At 37.3% G+C, this 22,774-nt stretch overlaps 1 protein-coding gene across 1 annotated transcript in view; it reads right to left on the reverse strand.

Moving 5' to 3' along the window:
• Nucleotides 1-22,774, reverse strand: part of LOC128656335 (kininogen-1) — a 386,172-nt gene that overhangs the window by 101,194 nt on the left and 262,204 nt on the right. The window contains exon 6 of the mRNA XM_053710185.1: nt 21,843-21,926. Coding sequence (XP_053566160.1) covers nt 21,843-21,926 — 84 coding nt within the window. The remainder of the gene's footprint in view (nt 1-21,842; nt 21,927-22,774) is intronic.

The raw sequence follows: 22,774 nt of genomic DNA on the forward strand, positions 1-22,774 counted from the left end.
AATAGTTCTTAACTATTTAATAGCTATTGTACCTGGTTAAAATAAATACAAAGTTACCTGTAAAATAAATATTAATCCTAAAATAGCTATAATATAAATGTAATTTATATTGTAGCTATATTAGGATTTATTTTACAGGTAAGTATTTAGCTTTAAATAGGAATCATTTATTTAATAAGAGTTAATTTATTTCGTTAGATAAAAATTATATTTAACTTAGGGGGGTGTTAGTGTTAGGGTTAGACTTAGCTTTAGGGGTTAATACATTTATTAGAATAGCGGTGAGCTCCGGTCGGCAGATTAGAGGTTAATAATTGAAGGTAGGTGTCGGCGATGTTAGGGAGGGCAGATTAGGGGTTAATACTATTTATGATAGGGTTAGTGAGGCGGATTAGGGGTTAATAACTTTATTATAGTAGCGCTCAGGTCCGGTCGGCAGATTAGGGGTTAATAAGTGTAGGTAGGTGTCGGCGACGTTGTGGGGGGCAGATTAGGGGTCAATAAATATAACATAGGGGTCGGCGATGTTAGGGCAGCAGATTAGGGGTACATAGGGATAACGTAGGTGGCGGCGGTTTACGGAGCGGCAGATTAGGGGTTAAAAGTGTAATGCAGGGGTCAGCGATAGCGGGGGCGGCAGATTAGGGGTTAATAAGTGTAAGGCTAGGGGTGTTTAGACTCGGGGTACATGTTAGAGTGTTAGGTGCAGACGTAGGAAGTGTTTCCCCATAGGAAACAATGGGGCTGCGTTAGGAGCTGAACGCTGCTTTTTTGCAGGTGTTAGGTTTTTTTTCAGCTCAAACAGCCCCATTGTTTCCTATGGGAGAATCGTGCACGAGCACGTTTTTGAGGCCGGCCGCGTCCGTAAGCAACTCTGGTATCGAGAGTTGCATTTGCGGTAAAAATGCTCTACGCTCCTTTTTTGGAGCCTAACGCAGCATTTGTTTGAACTCTCGATACCAGAGTTAAATTTATGGTGCGGCCAGAAAAAAACCCGCGGAGCGTTAACAGCCCTTTTACCGCCAAACTCCAAATCTAGCCGATAGTGTCAGTGTTGTGAATTTGTGCTGTGGTTGCTTTTGGATGTGCATCAGGTTTCCCTGTGGTTGCTGCAGGTTCGTTAGCAATTAGATAATTTTCCATTATGGTAGATTGGGTGGCTTTAGGCAGTCTAGCGTTTCTTTTACTAGACATTACACTCATAAAGGCTCGCATTCTATGACATAAAGGGCAATTCTTTCAAATCTGTGTTGTTTTTCCCTCAATAGAAACGTTCACAGTAGTTAAGGAGGTGATATTTTTCTTACCTCCTTCTCTTTTTATCAGAGCTTTTAATCCCCCTTGTACCTAATCCAGTTATATTTGGGCTTCGTTATTCAGGGACCACTATGCTGTCTGTATTGCTGCGTTCAAAGTCTTTTTTTTTTTATTATATTTTTTTTTTTTTGAGTAACTTTCCAGTTAGCCACAATCAGATGCGATCACGCTCACGTATTGGCCTACAAAGTTCTAAGGCAGCCTGCTATATTTGAGGACAGTGCGGCCCCTCACGCCGCGTTATAGTGTCTGCTAATATTACTGTTTGTTTCCACCAGAGGATCAGATGACTAGGCCCCGAATATATATATTTTTTTATCATTATTATCCCACAGTGTATAATTGTACTCATGCATGATACTAGTAGCTGATTTATATCATTCTCTTATATTTTATGCAAAAAATGTGGTCCTCTTTTGGAGGCCCAAGAGTGGTCTCTTCTATTTTCAGCTTACCTACTCTAGTGTTTTAGATTATACTGTGCTGGGAGGTCCAAAAGTGGCCTCATGTGTAATTATGTAGGTATATAGTTATATCTGGCAAACAATGTTCTTGTTTTTCCAACCTCATGTCAAACAATATTGTATCCTATGTCGACTCTGTTTTAGATATGTTGTTAGCAATCCAAATAACCACCTCCCCCCCCACATGTAATGTACCTCCTAGTTATGGAGTACGAATTAAGCGGTTTACCTTTCTTATACCTCAACCATAATACTAATAATCCTTACCCTAAAAGCCCAGAATCAAGAGGCCTTGATCTTCTTTTACTTAATATTTTTATCTGCATATCTTATCAGCCATTTATTACTGTTTATTTACTGTTCATTCTGGGCTTTAGTTTGACATTACTTATTCTCAGTGTGATTCCAACTAAAATCTGAGGTTCAGATACAATTGTTTTTTTTTCTTCCTCTCACTGGCATACTGTTGAAGTGTTTTTCTCTCTTCTTTATTACAGCAACTATAAGCATTACTAGCAGCTTGACATTTAGATAGCATACGTTGTTTTTTACATATGTGATTTTAATGAGCAACTTAATCAATGTACTTTGTTGCAGGCAATTGTATAATGCCAATGTAATGTGCTGTAATGCTTTATTTGTATGTCATCATTTTTCTTTACCTCAAATAAAAAATCATCTATAAAAAAAAAAGCCTGCATTTAGCTTCGATAATCACATTTGCTTAATTCTCTTGGAATCTGTAGTTGATAAACCGATCTACATAGGCTCATGAGCAGCAAAGCATTATTGGGAGCTATCTGCTTATTTGTGGGTGGCCAACAATGCATATTTTAAATGGTTATACAGATATCTTTAAATACTTCCCAGTATTGCATAGCTGCTCCACCATGAGAATGATTTATGTTAATTAAGTATATGTGAATATTTTTTTTATTTTTTTTATTGAGGTAAAATGATTACAGTACACACATGATGAAAATAACACTAAAACAGCATGTGAAGACAGATAGGAGCAAATAGCCATATTTAAGTATACAAAACAACAGTACATCCATCACATATGCACTATTCATTATCTCAACCTATAAGTGTTTATGTTATAATTGGAACCAGTTACTCCGGACCATCCAGTAATGGTCTATGGAGTCCTGCATTTTATGTACATATCTTTCCATAGTTGCAAAATGATTTATTATATCACGGACCCTTGTAAGAGAGGGACGGTAAGATTGTTTCCAAGCTCTGGCTATGCATAGCTTGACAGCTGCCATCACATATATTAAAATTTTCTTTGTGGGAACAGAAAGTTTTTCCTCAAAAATATGGAATAGGACTATTTGAGGTTAGAGTGTTATGTGTATATTGAGAGAATGTAGTAAGGATTTTATTTCATTCTACAGTGATGCTAATTTCGGACACGTCCACCATATATGGATATCCGTTCCTTGTTGCGGAGAGACCAAACTAAACATTTTAGAAAGTCTCACAGGTGTTCTGTGCCACTTCAATAGAACTTTAATATATACTTCAAATACATTTACACAGTGTAGTGTTTTTTAGTGAGTGTGAGTGCCCTAAAAATGTCTTGTTCAGGTATTAAGATATCTAGTTCATGTGACCATGCCTTAATCTGCCAAGGGATACCTATAGAGTATTCTTTCAGTAAGGCATTGTAATGAAATGAAAGGGGCCGTCTCAAACCTTTTCCACTAACCCACCTCTTCTCCCATTTAGTGAGATCCCTCAGGCTGAACCTTGGGAAATTCCACGACTTAAGTAGACTAAGGATTCTGCATGCCTCAAACTGAAGCCAAGGAGAATTCCTCTCTTGAAGTTGGGAGATTTGTGCCACTGTAATTAGATTATTATTTACATATAGATCTTTTAATAGAACACTATTGAGACCCTTCCAGTAGTCTGTAGGTATGTTTGGGAAGCCCCAAAGCAGGCTATTTAAGTGTTGGATTGGGGAGGGATGAGGGGCAATTTCAGTACGATGTCTGAGATTGTGCCATATAGCTATGTTCTGTTTAACTATAGTGTTATCAATTAGCTGGGTAAACGATTTATGTCTTGGGACCCATATGGCCTGGCCCAATTCTAAGCCATTCGGCATAGATAATTCTTCCAGTCTATACCAACCTGCTCTGTCTTGTCTTTGGCCCCAAGCTACTATATGAGTCAGTCTGGCTGCCTCATAATACATAAACACATTCGGGAAGGAAGCCCCCTCTTGTGATGTATCTGTTGTAAGATTTTTTATGGCACATTCAGAGGGAGACATCAGAAGATATATAGAGCCTTTAGTAACAGAGACAATTTTGTAGTGGCAATTCTTCCAACCCAGGAAATCTCTCTATAATCCCATTTCACTATAAGAGATTTAATTTCACGTATGAGTGTATCAAAGTTGAGTTTTATAGTGTTGTCACTGTCTTTGCTTAAATTAATACCTAGGTGTGTTAAATTTTCCAGAGACCAGTGGAATTTATAGCGTGCTTGTAGCTCCCTGAACTGGGCCAGGTTGGAATTGATTAAATAAACCTTGGTTTTAGAGGGATTGACTTTGTAATAGCTATATCTCCTTAACTGCTCAATCAGCTTAAAAACTGAGTCTATGGAAGTGATTGGGTAGATAAAAGAGTAACGTCATCCGCAAAAAGTACTATTCTTTCCTCATGACTATCAAATGGTACCCCTGTAATTGACTTTGAGTTTCAGACTTCTTGGGTGAAGGGCTCCATTACTAAAGTAAATATCAGAGATGAAAGTGGGCACACATGTATTGTACCATTGGATATAGTTATCTCTGGAGAGCAGAAACTGGTGCCTCTGACCCTTGCATATGGAGACGAATATAAAACCCTAATCGCCGAAATAACTGGTTTTGGAAATCTAAATGTCTTCAGCACCTCCCAGACATAGTCCCATCGGACCCTGTCAAATGCCTTTTCAGCGTCCAGAGACAGGGCCACGACGGGCTTCCCCCCGGCTTTAGCGCTCGAGAAGACTGAAAGAAGTTATATGTCAATATTTAAAAGAAATACGTGCTCTATTTGATTTATGTGAAATAATGACAATAATTATTTTTTTAAATGTCCCTTTAATTTATAAAAGTAATGTATATTTAAAATATAAATAATGCATTTCACCATTAGTGAAATATAGAGTGGTAAACGTATTTTTCAACACGAGATTCGCATTTCTGTCACTTAACACACAATCGATGTGCATTGTTGGGAATGTAAATAAATTAAGAAAGAAGCACTGAATGAGTCACAATATTTATTTAAGCACACAGGAATACATACAATATTAACATTCAGGATTAAAAGAAATTATTAACAGAGTTTAAAATAAATTGAACAAGGTTACACATCTAGAGAACACCAATTGCAAAAGCAATTGAAAGAATGTACTTTATTAGCACTCAGCAGCACTGGGTAACAATGCAACTACTTCTGCAATAGGAAAAGAGGCCCAAACAAATGGGGAATTAAAACTTAAAGGGACAGTAAACCTTAAAAATAATGTTATATAATTCTGCACATAGTGCAGAATTATATAACATTATATTAGCCAAACATTTATAAAACATAATTTCCCCTATTAATTAAAAAACCCCCCGCTGTTTTACAGACCCGCTCTCTGTACTCTGCTGAGCGGGTCTGTTATATTTACTCAGTGCATCGGGCCAGCTGTATAGTCACAGCCCGGCCCGACCACGCCATAAGACTAAGTGCAGCTCGCTCCTGTCACAGGGGAAATTATGTTTTATAAATGTTTGGCTAATATAATGTTATATAATTCTGCACTATGTGCAGAATTATATAACATTATTTTTAAAGTTTACTGACACTTTAACCTTTATTAATGTAATTATAAAAACAAAATGAAAAATTAAAAACCACAGTTGGTGTGAGAGTGAATGACTGTATTCTCGTGGCAGAGATTGCCACTGGGACGAAAAATATATACCCAGGTGGGAGAATCGAACCAAAGTATGTGCTCTAGAGGAGTTAATAAATGGCTGGGTGTCAAATAAAGGCTGGATTGTGGGTAACTAATTTATATAGTGAACGGCTCTGCCATTCCCCTAACTTCTGCCAGTGTGAATGGTGTAATCACCAACCTTTATTGTTGTGTGAGTGAATACGTAATGTATTTATTGAAGTTAAATGCTAATATATTGCACTCACAAATGGACTCTTCTAGAAAGGAAGTTATTGGAAATAATAACTGCCTTATGTATGACTGGGTTATAGTTATTCTCAGTGCTTCATATTGGGAGTTCCCCAAATATCCTGTATATAGTACTCCTAATAAGTCATATACCCTTTTCAGGGATAAAAATGATCCAAAAAAAGGAATCAAATGGAACTCACATAGGTGTAACAATGTTTAGTTACCCCCAGTTGTTACTATTGGAAAGATAAATGAAATTCACTAGTATTAATAACTTAAGTGATACATCATTCTGATATACTGACGTTCAATTACTGAGTTGACTAGTATAATAATTGCACACTTATATGAAGGACCCAATAGAGTTTGGAGTACATACTTGTAATGCGGGTGTGCCCCTTTAAGATTAATATTGTGTACTCCTACAAATTACCGCATTTTCAGATTGGTATATATAATATGTAAGTATTTTGTTGCGTAAGCAGATCCACTATGCGTAAAAATCTCAGGATCTATGATACCTCTATTCATGATGAAGCAGTATAAGTAAAACCACTATGTTGAGAAATCTGAGGATCCTGAAAAACTATACTCGGATAGGAATATTACCATAGTAGGTTTGATACACTTTAAGCAATATGCTGAAAGCATCAGTGTGGAACATCAAACTTGACCATATCTGTCACAGTAAATGAAGGGGTTGTCAGGAGTAGGGCACTTGTGTGATTACCTCGGTTAATATTGGGGATCCCCAAGGTTTCCGTTAAATGTATTGAGCGATATATATATATATATATATATATATATATATATATATATATATAAAACCCTGGCTAGGATAGTTCCGGGTTAATATAGTGTGATTTTAATTGCTGCAAGTTAAACTGTGAGTTCAAACATCCACATACCAACATCTATATATATATAACACTAATATAGTATTGACCATAACGGTGTAATCTGTCAAGTAGGCTGCCGCTCGATTCTCGAGCTAACTGCAGACTGGTATACAAGTGAGCGTGTCCTCGGTAAATACCCGAAGTTGCACCGGACCCCCGCTTGTTCTGGAGTGGCTTGTGATTAAGTGCTACTAGTCAGTTGGTTAATACTCTAAGAGTGCTCCAATATAACAGGGAGTTTGTTACAACACTGAAATTAGATTATCCGTAAGCCATACACCCACACACACACTGGTTTAAATTAATATTTTCTAATTAAACACTCATTCTCCTGTTCACACAACTGCTATAAGTTAAAAAAGAGACACGGAGTCTCAGTATGCCCTGACATGTTTCGCCTTTCGGCTTTGTCAAAGGTTACACATCTATTGATCAATATTAAACTTTGAAATTTCCAATTCGAACAGACATGTTTAAATAAACATTTACTAATGTGACTGGATAATATTTACTTATTGAATATTAAATAAAATATATTTCAACAGTCAAATGTAAACCAAATTCCTTAATAGTTAACGGATGCAGTATATTATTTATGCGTCACATATGCATTACATTCTTATAAATTATAAAGAAAAGTCTACATGCCAAATGTAGTCATAGCACCCCTAGGATGTATGTCTATGTAAGTTACAAAGATATGAATCCATGAACCATTAAGTAACGGCCGATCAGAGTTCATCACACAAACATGACTTAAGTCAGTATTGCCTCACAGACATGCTAGCAAAATTACATTATTTTATCCAATGAGATGTACAGATACCATGTCCCATGGTGTATCTCATGTTTACTTCTCCATATTAAAGTCCATTACACGTAGCCATTTTTGTCAGTTCTCTAAAGCCTGTTTAGCAATATGGTGCTTCCCAGGTTCAGCCAGGGAGAGTGCAGCACTGGTGTACGCCATCAAGGACTTTTATCCATAGCTTTATGGGGCTCAGAGGAGGTCAATGACTTTGGCAGTAAAAAATTCCATCTGGGCATCTGTCGCTCTCTCAGTTACTGGGGTGGCAGACATCAAGAGGACACCCTTGCAAATGTGTAGGAGATTGGGAAATATGAGGTTACGTTTGCGGAATAAATTCTGCCTCATGAAGGAGTGGGCTTGTTCCCACGGAGAGGTGAGGATACGGGCCCACCCCCACGAAAACTAGTCCTCAAAGAACATGAGGAGACTTTATGAGCTTCCTCAGACTCCGATTCCCCTCTGCATTTGCAAGCATGCGGTCCTTGACCCCCTCTCAGCCCCCAGCTGATACTCCTGAGAGTCCCGACCCGAAGGACAGTGCTCCTCAAATCGGTGACCTGGGAACAAGCGGAACAGAGGCTGAACAAGGTAAAGATCAGACTTCATATAATATATTAATATTTAAGTATATATTTAAGCAATGTGTATACAGTCAAATTTTCAACATATCTCGAATTGACAACAGACTTTAACTAGGATGATATACATATGAAATTTGATATGTCAAACATTATATAGGAATAATGATATTTATTGCGCAATGACGATTATGCTTCACAAAGATATAACGAAAGTGCGCATCCATGAACTCCCTATCCTCCATCATTTTATCAACTGAATATCGATTACTACATAACTTGTAAATATTATTTTGCATCATTAAATATTTTTAAACATGATGGGCTCCATGTACTAAGCAGTCAGCGAACTTCCCGCAAATATTTTCACGTCAAAACTCGCACACGGATATGTACAAAGCCGTCAACTATGTGCAAGCCCGTATTTTGAAACTTGCGAGCATACTTATCTGCTAAACCTCGCTACCATTCAACTTTTCTATGTAAATAGACAGATTTGACCACCAACTCACAATAAACGAATGTACTTAAAAATCTATTTAGCCGCACGCTACATTTTTCACTACCACCTCGTTATTTTTGCCTCACCACCTTTTAGGTGGCTGGCAAGGTACAAAACAATAGGAAAGTCAATGTAGACACCAGTCTAGACCTATATAAAAGGCAGTAATATCATCATTGTACTTACATTGTTTATTTCTTTAGCTATGGAGACACTTCTCTATTTGTTTCTTCTCCGTGTGATGCAAATTCGGTCTAGTAGACAGAATATTGAAGAAAATGTTGCTAATCGATTAGTTAGAAGAAGGAGAGTTTGTGTCATTAATTTTATGAATCAAATTCATTGAGGCCTATGTGCAACATAACTTACGTAGGCAGCTAATTTCTTTTATAGGAAGACAAATAAGGTTATTTTTCAACAATAATATTGGACAAATACATCTATCGATATTTTGCAAGCATTTGGCGTCAATTATTACATTATACATTTACCTCTCAAATCACTGTCACAGTCGTCTGTTATGCCGGTGATGATCTCAGGCCCTAGATGCTGAACAAGCCTCTGTTCGTAGTCATTTAAGTCAGCCCCATATGCTCTTCCACCTCCGGTAGCACGTGCAGAATTTTTTTCTTTGGCTAATTTTGCGTTTGTGAAATGTTTGATGTCGTTATAACGTTTCTTGAGCTGTTCCACGTCTTTTTTTCCAGGACCCTGGGCACTAACTGTATCGCTTATGCATTGCCAGATCATCTTCTTTCTTGAAAAATTAGTCTGTTTCACACGGCATCCACATATAATAAGAGTCAATAATCATATCAATCAAACCTACATTTTGTTGTTGAGAAAAGGGAGGATTCTTGGATTTTGAAGTCTGGGAATCCAATCCAGATGAAGCCATATCAAATTTGTAAATAAATATTACAAAAATAACGCACAAAATGAACTGATCAAAATTTTTTGAACAATAATAAAATTCTTAAGACGTGTTGCACTATTATAGTAGCCAAATTCTGTTCCCGCGACTACTATGACGTTTCTGACACCTTGCCTGTCACGACGTGTTAATAATTGGCCATACAATTCTACTGACATTTAAGTAAATTAGATTAGTCGCGGCGAGCGAGGCGTCAATTTTATCAATAGTCCACCACTGCTCGCGGCGGGCTAGACGTGTCTATTTCTGAGTGTTTTTTTTAGTACATAGTAACAGCGGACACCATTTCGCCTGTGTCTACAATGTCGGATTAATTGACGGCCTAGTACATGTTGCCCTACATCAGAATATCGTGATACACACAATTGTTAATATATTAATAACAGATCTAAAATATACTCATCACACTACTAGATCGAAATAAAATAATAATCACGGATGCGCAATTACGCTTTTAATTATTGCGCAATGCTCATTGATAAAATAAAATACAGTATCATGAGTTCCAAGATTAAAACTAAAAGGATCTATACTAGGAATCGAAAGTTAATAACATAAATGTCTAACAATTGATATCAATGCAAGAATACATAAAATGACTCAAAGGGACAGTCAACAACATAAATTTTTGTTTAAAAACATACATGATCCCTTTTTTTATAAATCCAGTTTTATTCATAAAATAACATTTATTATAAGATACATTTTAACTCTGTGATTAGCTTGTATCTAAGCCATTGGAGACTGACCCCTTATTTATTTGTTTTGGACAGGCTTGCATTTAGTCAATCATTGCCCTCTCCCTTGTAAATCCACGGGTGTGGTCAAAATGTAATCTGAATGACAAACATGAACTTACGCCCTCTAGCTGTTGAAAAGTGCAAAATGCATTGAAATAAGCTTAGCATTTCAAGGATATTGATAATAGCATATGAGCAGAAACTGTTTTTAGCTTTTAACAAAGAAAACCAAGAGAGCAAACCCAATTTGATGTTACAAGTAAACTATACATTTTGTAGCAATTGCATTTCCTATGTAATTAATAAAGGTTTAATTCTGAATAAACTGTCCCTTTAACATAAGAGGCATACATCAAAGTATAAGAAAATAACATGTGAGGCTATCTAGGATTATGATAAAATTCATGATAGCAACATAAATACAAAGATATGTAAAAGAAAATTCTATTTTAAGTTAAATATAGAAATAAAACTAAGGATTTGAATAAAAAGATTGTATTATTTGATTCACTGTCCATTTAACACATGGGGTCATTGATTCAACCTTCTATTTTGATAGTGCCTTGATAAATGGATCAAACAGAGATATAAAACATTGAATAAAATCGTAAATATCAATCCTTCCTTAACATATATATCATTTTCAGAATAGTTGTGATTAAAGGGACAATCTACTCCAAAATAAACTTTCATGGTTTAGATAGGGCATGTCATTTTAAACAATTTTCCAATTTACCACCAATTTTGTTTTGTTCTCTTGGTATTCTTAGTTGAAAGCTAAACCTAGGAGGTTCATATGCTAAGTTATAAGCCCTTGAAGGCCGCCTCTTCTTTCAGGGCATTTTGACAGTTTCACAACTAGAGGGTGTTAGTTCATGTGTGTCATATAGATAACACTGTGCTCATGCACGTGGCGTTCCTAGGAGCCAGAACTGATTGGCTAAAATGCATGTCTGTCAAAAGAGCAGAAATAAGGGGGCAGTTTGCAGAGGCTTTGATACAAGATAGTCACAGAGGTAAAAAGTGTATTTATATAACTGTGTTGGTTATGCAAAACTAGGGAATGGGTAATAAACAGATTATCTATCTTTTAAAACAATAACAATTCTGGTGTAGACTGTCCCTTTAAGTTCACTTTATGGCAAATCCAAACTAGGGACTCATCTCTGCTCTGCTCATTTATACAAACATTTTAATAAACAATGAACTCACATGCATATTTAAAAATATGATTTACCTTATCAAAATTAAAAAATATGTCTGTTATGATTTTTACTAATGATATCCAATCTTGATTTAATATTTTACAGATATGGATGTTGGTGCTGGACCCTAAACCTTGGGTTTGTCCAAGTCTGGTATGTCTCATTATACTTCACTCTTGGCTTACAAATTTGTACAAAACATTGCTAAATACATACACTTTGAACTATATGAATACAGATCCTCTAATTAAATGTAAAGTGTAGTTAAAATGATAATTTCATGATTCTTATATATAATTCCATTGTAAGCATATTCATAATTTACTCGTATTTTAAGATATTCTTCATAATCTTGCTATCTTTAGTTGAATGTAATCTTAGGGGCTGGGCCATTTTAGATTCAGCACCTGGGTAGTGCTTGACAGTTGGGGGCTATATTTAGACAACAATCAGAAATTGGTACACAGGTGCTGAATATAAAATGACACATCTCATATGCTTAGATTCTTTCTTTTTATAATTAAGATAGCAAGAAAATAAATAAATCATGATGATAGGAGTAAATTATATATTAGATTTAAATTGCATGCTCTATCTGATTCATGAAATGTAAATGCCCCACCTGTCCAGGCCATACCTTCCTCACCTGGCCCTGCCCCACCTGTCCAGGCCCCACCTTCCTCACCTGGGCGTGCCCCACCTTGCCCCATCCATCCTCCCTGCAAACCCCTTTTCCTTGATCCTTATCTTCCCCGGGCTGGGTATCCTGTTCTCCTTCCCAACCACAGATGTAAGTATCATTCAAAATCAACATTAGACTATACATTCTAAAAGGGACATTATACTGATCTAATTCTACAGAAATGTTATTTTAATTAAAAAATCTTTATTTTGAAAGATTTTATTTTGTATATGAATATAAATGTTTCATATTTAAATTATTTTAAATTGTCATACAAATGTTTTTTTTTTTTAAAAATGATATTGTCAATATTTTGCATATGAATTATGTAAATATGCATTTATTTGCCTTTTTCAGTCACAGCCCCTTTCCCTGTGTGTCATAAACTAAAGAAATAATGATTTGTATATAGAGTTATCATTTTATTTTAGATCTACATGGTTTAGCTTTGAAGAACATAGTTAATGTGTAATTATTAATCTTTATAGTATAGACCTTTGTTTGCCCTTGTCAAATCCCTCCAAGGACTGTGATGCACTATGTCACCTTTTCAGATCCCTCCAAAGGGGCTGTCTTGACCTTTGTTTGCCCTTGTCAACTCCCTCCAAGGACTGTGATGCACTATGTCACCTTTTTAGATCACTCCAAAGGGGCTATGTTGGCCTTTGTTTGCCCTTGTCAACTCCCTCCAAGGACTGTGATGCACTATGTCACCTTGTCAGATGGCTCCAAAGGGGCTGTGTTATCATTCTGACGTATTTGTCCTATTATATTATTTAATAATTGTTTTATGATCTTCAGAAATCATAATTATCCTAATAAAATAAATATTTTATTTTAAATGTTATATTTATTATTTTTTTATTAATGTCATTTTTAATAAAAGTGATTTGTTACGAATAATTCTTGAAGTGATGCTGACAACAATAATTTCTTTATGGATATGCATTTATAAGGTACATTTTTTAATATATTTTTTTAATCAACATATATACATAATATATTTAAACCAGACTATAATTTGGATGTTGACAGCACATATATTCCAATTCTCATGACATTTTATTTTATTAGTAGAACATACAAAATCACTGTGTGTAATGCACATATATTTTAGATGAATAATCTATTTCTATGATGTTTTTTATTTTTTATTTTATTATCAAACAATATGTTGCTATAGTTAACATATAGGGGGGTAGTTATCAAGCCGTCAACCTCAAATACGCTGGAATTCCGCAGCGTATTTGTGGCGAGGCTGATTCGCCTAAGTTATCAAGCCCTAGATGCCGGCAAAAGTAGAATTTTGTGATGTAAGCTTCGATCCGCCGGACTCAGTCCGACACAGATCGATTCTTACGTCACTCCAGATGTTCCGCACACAAGTGCGGCACAATCTGACTACTTTTGCTAGTTATCAAAAAACTAGCAGGTACGCTCGGCACTTTTACGGCCCACAGTACCTGGTTTCAATGGGGGTCTGACCATAGCGAAAGTTCATGTTTGCTGCTGCCAGACATCCCATTGATTCCTATGGGAGATGTCTGCACCTAACACCCTAATATGTACCCCGAGTCTAAACACCCCTAATCTTCCCCCCCTACACCGCCGCAACTAAAGTTATTACCCCCTAAACCGCCACTCCCGGAGCCCACCCCCACGCTACTAAACTGATTAACCCCTAAACCGCCGCTCCCGGAGCCCACCGCAAGCTATAATAAATATGTTAACCCCTAAACCGCTGCTCCCGATCCCTGCCGCAACTATAATATATGTATTAACCCCTAAACCGCCGCTCCCAGACCCTGCCGCCACCTACATGATACCTATTAACCCCTATCCTGCCCCCCTATACCGTCGCCACCTATAATAAAGTTATTAACCCCTATCCCCCCGATCCCGGACCTCGCCACAACTAAATAAATAGTTTAACCCCTAAACCGCCGCTCCCGGACCCCGCCGCAACCTATATTAAACTTATTAACCCCTAATCTGCCCCCCTACACCGTCGCCACCTATAATAAATTTATTAACCCCTATCCTGCCCTCCCTACACCGCCGCCACTGTAATAATATTATTAACCCCTAAACCTAAGTCTAACCCCAACCCTAACACCCCCCTAACTAATATTAATTTAATAAATCTAAATAATATTTCTCTTATTAAATAAATTAATCCTATTTAAAACTAAATACTTACCTTTAAAATAAACCCTAATATAGCTACAATATAAATAATAATTATATTGTAGCTACCTTAGGATTTATATTTATTTTACAGGTAACTTTCAATTTATTTTAACTAGGTACAATAGCTATTAAATAGTTATTAACTATTTAATAGCTACCTAGCTAAAATAAAGAGAAATTTACCTGTAAAATAAATCCTAACCTAAGTTACAATTACAGCTAACACTACACTATACTTTAATAAATTATTTCTATTTAAAACTAAATACTTACCTGTAAAATAAACCCTAAGATAGCTACAATATAATTAATAATTACATTGTAGTTATTTTAGGATTTATATTCATTTTACAGGTAACTTTGTATTTATTTTAGCTAGTTAGAATAGTTATTAAATAGTTATTAACTATTTAATAACTACCTAGCTAAAAGAAATACAAAATTACCTGTAAAATAAATCCTAACCTAAGTTACAATTAAACCTAACACTACACTATCATTAAATTAATTAAATAAATTAACTACAAATAACTACAATTAAATACAATTACATAAACTAACTAAAGTACAAAAAATAAAAAAAGCTAAGTTACAAAAAATAAAAAAAATAAGTTACAAACAATTAAAAAATATTGCAACAATTTTAAGCTACTTACACCTAATCTAAGCCCCCTAATAAAATAACAAAGCCCCCCAAAATAAAAAAAATCCCTACCCTATTCTAAATTAAAAAGTTCAAAGTTCTTTTACCTTACCAGCCCTTAAAAGGGCCTTTTGCGGGGCATGCCCCAAAGAATTCTGCTCTTTTGCCTATAAAAGAAAAATACAACCCCCCCCAACATTAAAACCCACCACCCACATACCCCTAATCTAACCCAAACCCCCCTTAAAAAAACCTAACACTACCCCCCTGAAGATCATCCTACCTTGAGTCGTCTTCAGCCAGCCGACCATCAATGGAACCGAAGAGGAGATCCGGAGCGGCAGAAGTCATCATCCAAGGGGCGCTGAAGAAGTCTTCCATCCGGGCGATGTCATCTTCCAAGCGGCGTCTTCAATCTTCATCCATCCGGAGTGGAGCGGAGCCATCTTCAGACGAGCCGACGCGGAGCCATCCTCTTCTTCCCGACGACTACCGACGAATGGATATTCCTTTAAGGGACGTCATCCAAGATGGCGTCCCTTCAATTCCGATTGGCTGATAGGATTCTATCAGCCAATCGGAATTAAGGTAGGAAAAATCTGATTGGCTGATTGAATCAGCCAATCAGATTGAAGTTCAATCCGATTGGCTGATCCAATCAGCCAATCTGATTGAGCTCGCATTCTATTGGCTGTTCCGATCAGCCAATAGAATACAAGCTCAATCTGATTCAATCAGCCAATCAGATTTTTCCTACCTTAATTCCGATTGGCTGATAGAATCCTATCAGCCAATCGGAATTCGAGGGACGCCATCTTGGATGACGTCCCTTAAAGGAACCTTCATTCGGTTTTAGGACGTCGGAAGAAGAGGATGGATCCGGGCCGGAGGTCTTGAAGATGAAGCCACTCGTCATCGGATGTAAGAAGAAAGAAGATGCCGCTTGGATGAAGATGTCTACCGTTCCGGATCTCCTCTTCTGCCCGGATAGGATGAAGACTTCTGTCCGATGATGGACTTCTTCAGCCGCCGCTTGGATCAAGACTTCAGCTGGAGGATGGACGTCTCCAGCCCCCGCTTGGGCTTGGATCAAGACATCGGAGTCTGGATGGATCGGTGATACCCGGCGTGGTGAAGATAAGGTAGGAAGATCTTCAGGGGCTTAGTGTTAGGTTTATTTAAGGGGGGTTTGGGTTAGATTAGGGGTATGTGGGTGGTGGGTTGTAATGTTGGGGGGGTATTGTATGTTTTTTTTTACAGGCAAAAGAGCTGAATTCTTTGGGGCATGCCCCGCAAAAGGCCCTTTTAAGGGCTGGTAAGGTAAAAGAGCTTTTCTATTTTAATTTTAGAATAGGGTAGGGCATTTTTTTATTTTGGGGGGCTTTGTTATTTTATTAGGGGGCTTAGAGTAGGTGTAATTAGCTTAAAATTGTTGTAATATTTTTCTAATGTTTGTAAATATTTTTTTATTTTTTGTAACTTAGTTCTTTTTTATTTTTTGTACTTTAGTTAGTTTATTTAATTGTATTTATTTGTAGGTATTGTATTTAATTAATTTATTGATAGTGTAGTGTTAGGTTTAATTGTAACTTAGGTTAGGATTTATTTTACAGGTAATTTTGTAATTATTTTAACTAGGTAACTATTAAATAGTTATTAACTATTTAATAGCTATTGTACCTGGTTAAAATAAATACAAAGTTGCCTGTATTAATCCTAAAATAGCTACAATATAATTATAATTTATATTGTAGCTATATTAGGATTTATTTTACAGGTACGTATTTAGCTTTAAATAGGAATAATTTATTTAATAAGAGTTAATTTATTTTGTTAGATTTAAATTATATTTAACTTAGGGGGGTGTTAGGGTTAGGGTTAGACTTAGCTTTAGGGGTTAATACATTTATTAGAGTAGCGGTGAGGTCCGGTCGGCAGAGTAGGGGTTAATAATTGTAGGTAGGTGGAGGCGACGTTGGGGGCGGCAGATTAGGGGTTAATAAATATAATATAGGGGTCGGCGGTGTTAGGGGCAGCAGATTAGGGGTACATAGGGATAATGTAGGTGGCGGCGGTGTGCGGCCGGCAGATTAGGGGTTAAAAAAATTTAATAGAGTGGCGGCGATGTGGGGGGGCCTCAGTTTAGGGGTACATAGGTAGTTTATGGGTGTTAGTGTACTTTAGAGCACAGTAGTTAAGAGCTTTATGAACCGGCGTTAGCCCAGAAAGCTCTTAACTCCTGGCTTTTTGCTGCGGCTGGAGTTTTGTCGTTAGATTTCTAACGCTCACTTCAGCCACGACTCTAAATACCGGCGTTAGAAAGATCCCATTGAAAAGATAGGATACGCAAATGGCGTAGGGGGATCTGCGGTATGGAAAAGTCGCGGCTGGAAAGTGAGCGTTAGACCCTTTCCTGACTGACTCTAAATACCAGCGGTAGCCCAAAACCAGCGTTAGGAGCCTCTAAAGCTGGTTTTGACGGCTAACGCCAAACTCTAAATCTAGCCGTTAGGTTTTATTTCACAGGTAAGTATGTATTTAGTTTTAAATAGGTATTATTTGGGGGGGACTTCCGGGCAGCGGCCATCTTAGGTCGCATATTTTGAGCTGCTCCTACCTCCTGAGAATTTTTATTAAAATAACCTACAATACTTGGAACCAAGAGGGTTCTGGACCTCAGAACCGAATATATATCAGAAGTCTGCTTAGTTTGAGCCCTTTATTGTTGTACCACGCAGCCCCAATATACCGGGATCTATTTTGAGGCCTCCGCCTCCATTAACCCCCCCGGCAGGAGATTGGGAACCCCTGCTGTATCGCAGTCTTTGGAATAAGCTGCAATCTCCCGACTAAGCATGGAAGAGATCTATGTGGCAATACAGACTTGGATGTCTGATTTTGAAGATATGATGTGCGCTAGATTGGACTGCCTCAGTTACTCCATGGGACGCACTCATGAGCAGATGGGGATAACTGAGTCTCACGAAAGGCCTCATAAAAAATGGAAGAATCGGAGGCTATACAAGTAAAAGCGATCCCAACCTCAAATATTTGTGCACAGCGGCATACCGGCTTTTTATTTTTTGCTCCGGACCCTCCTGGGGGAGGTGCAGACAAGGAGAAGATACCAGGGAGCATGAGAGAGGTGAACGCAGAACACTTCCAATTTTGTGGTAATGTGCTGGAGGACTGGGACCCGCATGCTGCTACAGATATGCAGGTCAGTGTGAAGCAGGGACCCTGTGCAAGCCCCCTGTCTGCTCTGGTCCCTAACCGGGGAGATGCGGCCGGCTCTCTGGTGGGGGATAGCAGCGGGAAGTCATTGCTCTGCTGGGGCCCTGGATTGCCAGCGGGTCTCAGAGTCAGATCGGTGTCAGATACCCCTTGGAGTGCGGTGAGACCTTGCAGACCTCCGGGCAGTCCCTACAATAGACAAGGTGTGGGCTAGGTTGCCGGAACGCCTCATGGAGGATTACAAATTTGGTGCCCTCATGAGACTTTGCTATTAGGATATCCTGGTCAAATTAAGTATCTACAAGGACTCATGGACTGGAAATATGAGACTGTTATACTGTCCCCACTATTAGTTAGGTCACCTATTTATAAATCTACACTATGCTTGAGAGACATTTTCAGTGACATTTTCAACATAGATCATAAGTTAGGCCTTCACAAAAATCTTAGGTGCGCCCCATTGCAGTGAATTATATTATGCATAGCGCCTGATAGCCAATTAGGTAGTTCTTACGGTAGATTGCTTGTGCTATTAATTTTACTGCTCATTTGTTTAGGCTATATGTGAGCTCAAATTATACAAACATGATCAATACCATTAACATGTATTTTTTCAAATAGTTTTGTGTCATAATGAATGGAGCTTAGCGATATTATGTTGTGCTCTGTGAGGGGGTGCACATTTACGTATATGTTCAGTTGGTTTTCTCTTTTTTTTTAAATTTGTGTTTACCTAGTATGCATCCATAAGTCATAGAAGTACATTAGGCAACAGTTAAGAATGTGCCCATAACTTCGGTCTGCACCCCCATACTAAATACTAAATATATAAGCAGCCATACCTGCTAGAATTGTAGCATCCCCTTTCTTTGCCGATCGTTATGGGTAACTTTGATGGCCCTAGGGCCAAAACTATAAGTTTGAAATGTGTTTTTGTACATGTTATACTATACTATATTTTCCCCTGGAGAAGCATCATATCTATATACTCTAAACGTTCTCTTAGACATGTGCTACATATCCAATTGATTGTGTGTCATTCCAAGGCTAGTCTGGGGCAGCTATATTCTCCAGGGCAGATATTCTATATATGGGAATGCCTGCTTTATGAAGCACCTATTCTAGTCTATGTATAAACAGCTCATAAATTACTGTCTGCCTTCTGGATTAATGAGGTGCACTACATAACCAACCTCGCTAGAACAAGGGATAAGTTAAATTTTCCTATATCTGTGCCAGTTGTGCATGTACCTAACTTTAGAATTTTGAATTTTTGTACCCTAGGGCTGATTTATACCTGGTTATCTGCTTATACCCCCTGTATTTGATTATATGTATATAGTTCTATAGTTCTTATAATACACACAGAGAATATTTCTATATAGAAGGAGCAGGTCACACACAACATTAGTTCCCCCCCCCCATCAAGGTAATTTCTAAGGGCAGATTTGAGAAGTGTCTGCCCATCCTTACTCTTACTATGTGTATAATGGCCCACTTATGTAGTTTCTTTACTATGGACCTGTAATTGCTCCACAGGGGGCGCGCGCAGTACCTCCTATAGAGCTTTTTTAGCCTATTAAAGGGTGCTTCCCTCTGAAGCTCATACCTTTTATTCCCTTTAGTGCTGCTTACCTGTGGAGAGTATATGTTAATGATTTATTTCATTGAAGGTCAAGTAGGGGTCTATGGAGTCTTCCTCCGACTGAATATTATTAAAGGGAAGGGAAGTCCATAAGGGACTTCGTACTTTGTGGAGGAGGTGCGTCAGGTTAAACCGGTTAAAATAGAAAAAACTGAGGTACTATGTTATAAGTTATCTTGTGTGTATAACAGACATTGCTACTTACATTTCAAGGGCTCCTGCCCTATATTGTTTTTAGAGGGTTATACTCAACTTGGTATAGTATAATGTATCTTACTTGGTAGATATATCTAAATATTGTATAATGTGCCTGTGATACCAAGGGGGTTGTACTAGGTTGTTGATACTGGGATACTTTGCTTTTATGTCAGATGCATATTGAGAATGTACAACCCTGAAAAATATGTAATGTTTGCTAGCAGTGTACTTTACCTTATGAATGTAGTGATGTCTATATATTTACCTCAATAAAAATTATTAAAAAAAAAAAAAAAAAAAAAAAAGGTATTATTTAGTTAATAATTGTAAATTTAATATAGATCTATTTTAATTATGTTAAAGTTAGGGGGAGCTAGGGTTACGTTAGGGTTAGGTTTAGGGTTAGGGTTAGGTTTAGGGGTAGGTGTACGGGATAATAGTTTAATTTAGGTTGTTGTAATGTGGGGGGCTGGCGGTTTAGGGGTTAATAGGTTTATTTAGTGATAGTGATGTGGGAGGCCAGAGGTTTAGGGGTTAATAACTTTGTTTAGTTGCGGCAATGTCGGGGATCGGCGGAATAGGGGTTAATAACTTTAGTATAAAGGCGGCGATATCGGGAGAGGCAGATTAGGGGTTAATAACTGTATTTAGGTGGCAGCGATATCGGGAGTGGCAGATTAGGGGTTAATAACTGTAGGCAGGCGTCAGCGATGTCGGGGGCAGCAGATTAGGGGTGTTTAGACGTGGGGTTTATGTTAGGGTGTTAGGTTTACACGTTAGTTTTCTTTCCCTATAGACATCAATGGGGCTGCGTTACGGAGCTTTTCTTTCCGCGATCGCAGGTGTTAGACTTTTTTCTGACCCGCTCTCCCCATTGATGTCTATTGGGAAAGCGTGCACGAGCAAGTCAGCGCTTGTTTTTGGTGCGGTATGGAGCATAAAAACCCCATATTGCCCGCACAAGCCAGGTTTTTTAAAACTTGTAATGGCAGCGCTATAGGGGAGTAAATAACGCCACTTTTGTTGCGTTCGTTAATTTCCATATAGCGCTTAAAACTCGTAATCTAGGCATAAGTTGGCTAATAAATGTGCTGCTACAGGAGATCTTAGCCTTTTATTTCTTATATTAAATGTGTTTGCCATGATTTATAAACACCAATGTAAGTTATTGCCATTGTGTATATGGATCCGCTTTATTAGATTTACAAAATTATATATGAATAATTTTATTACCCTTATATGTATTTTTTTTTGCCCCATTTATTACACATAAATGTATTATTTGAAAATCATTATTTTTAGGTCTAGTGTTGCAACTGCCATGTGATTGCATTCACATGATTGGTGTTTAGCGTGCTGTATATGTTCCTTTACAGATATCTAATGTTTGAATAGTGAGTTTGTGACTATACAATATTTTGGGTGAGGTTTCTTGTTTGTTGTTCGACAAAGGAGCATGTAACTGGTCCAAAATATTATGCTATTTTTTTAATGGTGGTATCTATAATTAGGGACAAGGTTAACAAAGAAAAAAATAGGAAAACCTCTATTTATAAAAAAAACACTAGCTTTTAGCTATTACATTTTAAAGAATACATATATTAGATTTTACCAGAATTCGCAGAGAACATTGAGTACTTGAATAAACTTTAGCCTCTTTTGTAACATTAATCTGGGCACTACATTGCTGGGATTCCTGAAATCAAAGAAAAGAAGAACTGTTAGTATTTCTAAAGCACAATGGAATGAGATATGTTTATTTTTCAAAACAAATCTCTATCTCCAACTCCACACTAGAAACAAATTCTAAACTGCTGTTGAGATGGTATCTAACACCAAGCCACTTACACACGGTTTATCCCTCTGGTTCAGACAGATGCTATAGAGAGTGCAGAGAGTAGGGCACAGTTACATTTAGCAGAGTTGTGAGGTGATACAGAGCTATTGGTCCTACATAAACCATCACATGGATTCTTCACTAGGTTGCTCCATCAACTTCTTCCCACTCCTTGTCATTTTAAATTACTCCCCCTAAGATAACATGTAGATATAGACTTAACCTTATATATACTTATATTAAACTGTGCTAAATGCCTTTGTCCTCTATATTGAAAACAAAATGTAGATCCTTTACTAAATGGCAACATACAGTAACACGTACACTCTAACTTGTAACTACTCACTATATAACCAAATGACAAATTAGATTTTTTTTTTTAAATGTAGAATTTATCTGGAGCAATATCTCCCAGAGTTGATAGTACTCAGAGAGAGAAGTGGTCTAGCCTGCTATGACTTCATACACCCAGGATACCCTTATTTTCAATAGAATAAAACCTCAGCTTCACTTAGATGAATTGTTATTTTTCATTGGTTATTCACTATCACTACTGCAACACAAGACATTTTAACTGGAATTACACAAACATGCACTTTAACTATGGCTAAATTATGCAGACATTGCATGTTTTTTCTTTTTCTTGTTTCATTCCATGTTCTTATTTGTATGTTAATATTTTTGCACTCTTGCACAATACAATTAGC

The sequence above is a fragment of the Bombina bombina genome, chromosome 4, assembly GCF_027579735.1.
Source record: "Bombina bombina isolate aBomBom1 chromosome 4, aBomBom1.pri, whole genome shotgun sequence".
Classification (NCBI taxonomy): domain Eukaryota; kingdom Metazoa; phylum Chordata; class Amphibia; order Anura; family Bombinatoridae; genus Bombina; species Bombina bombina.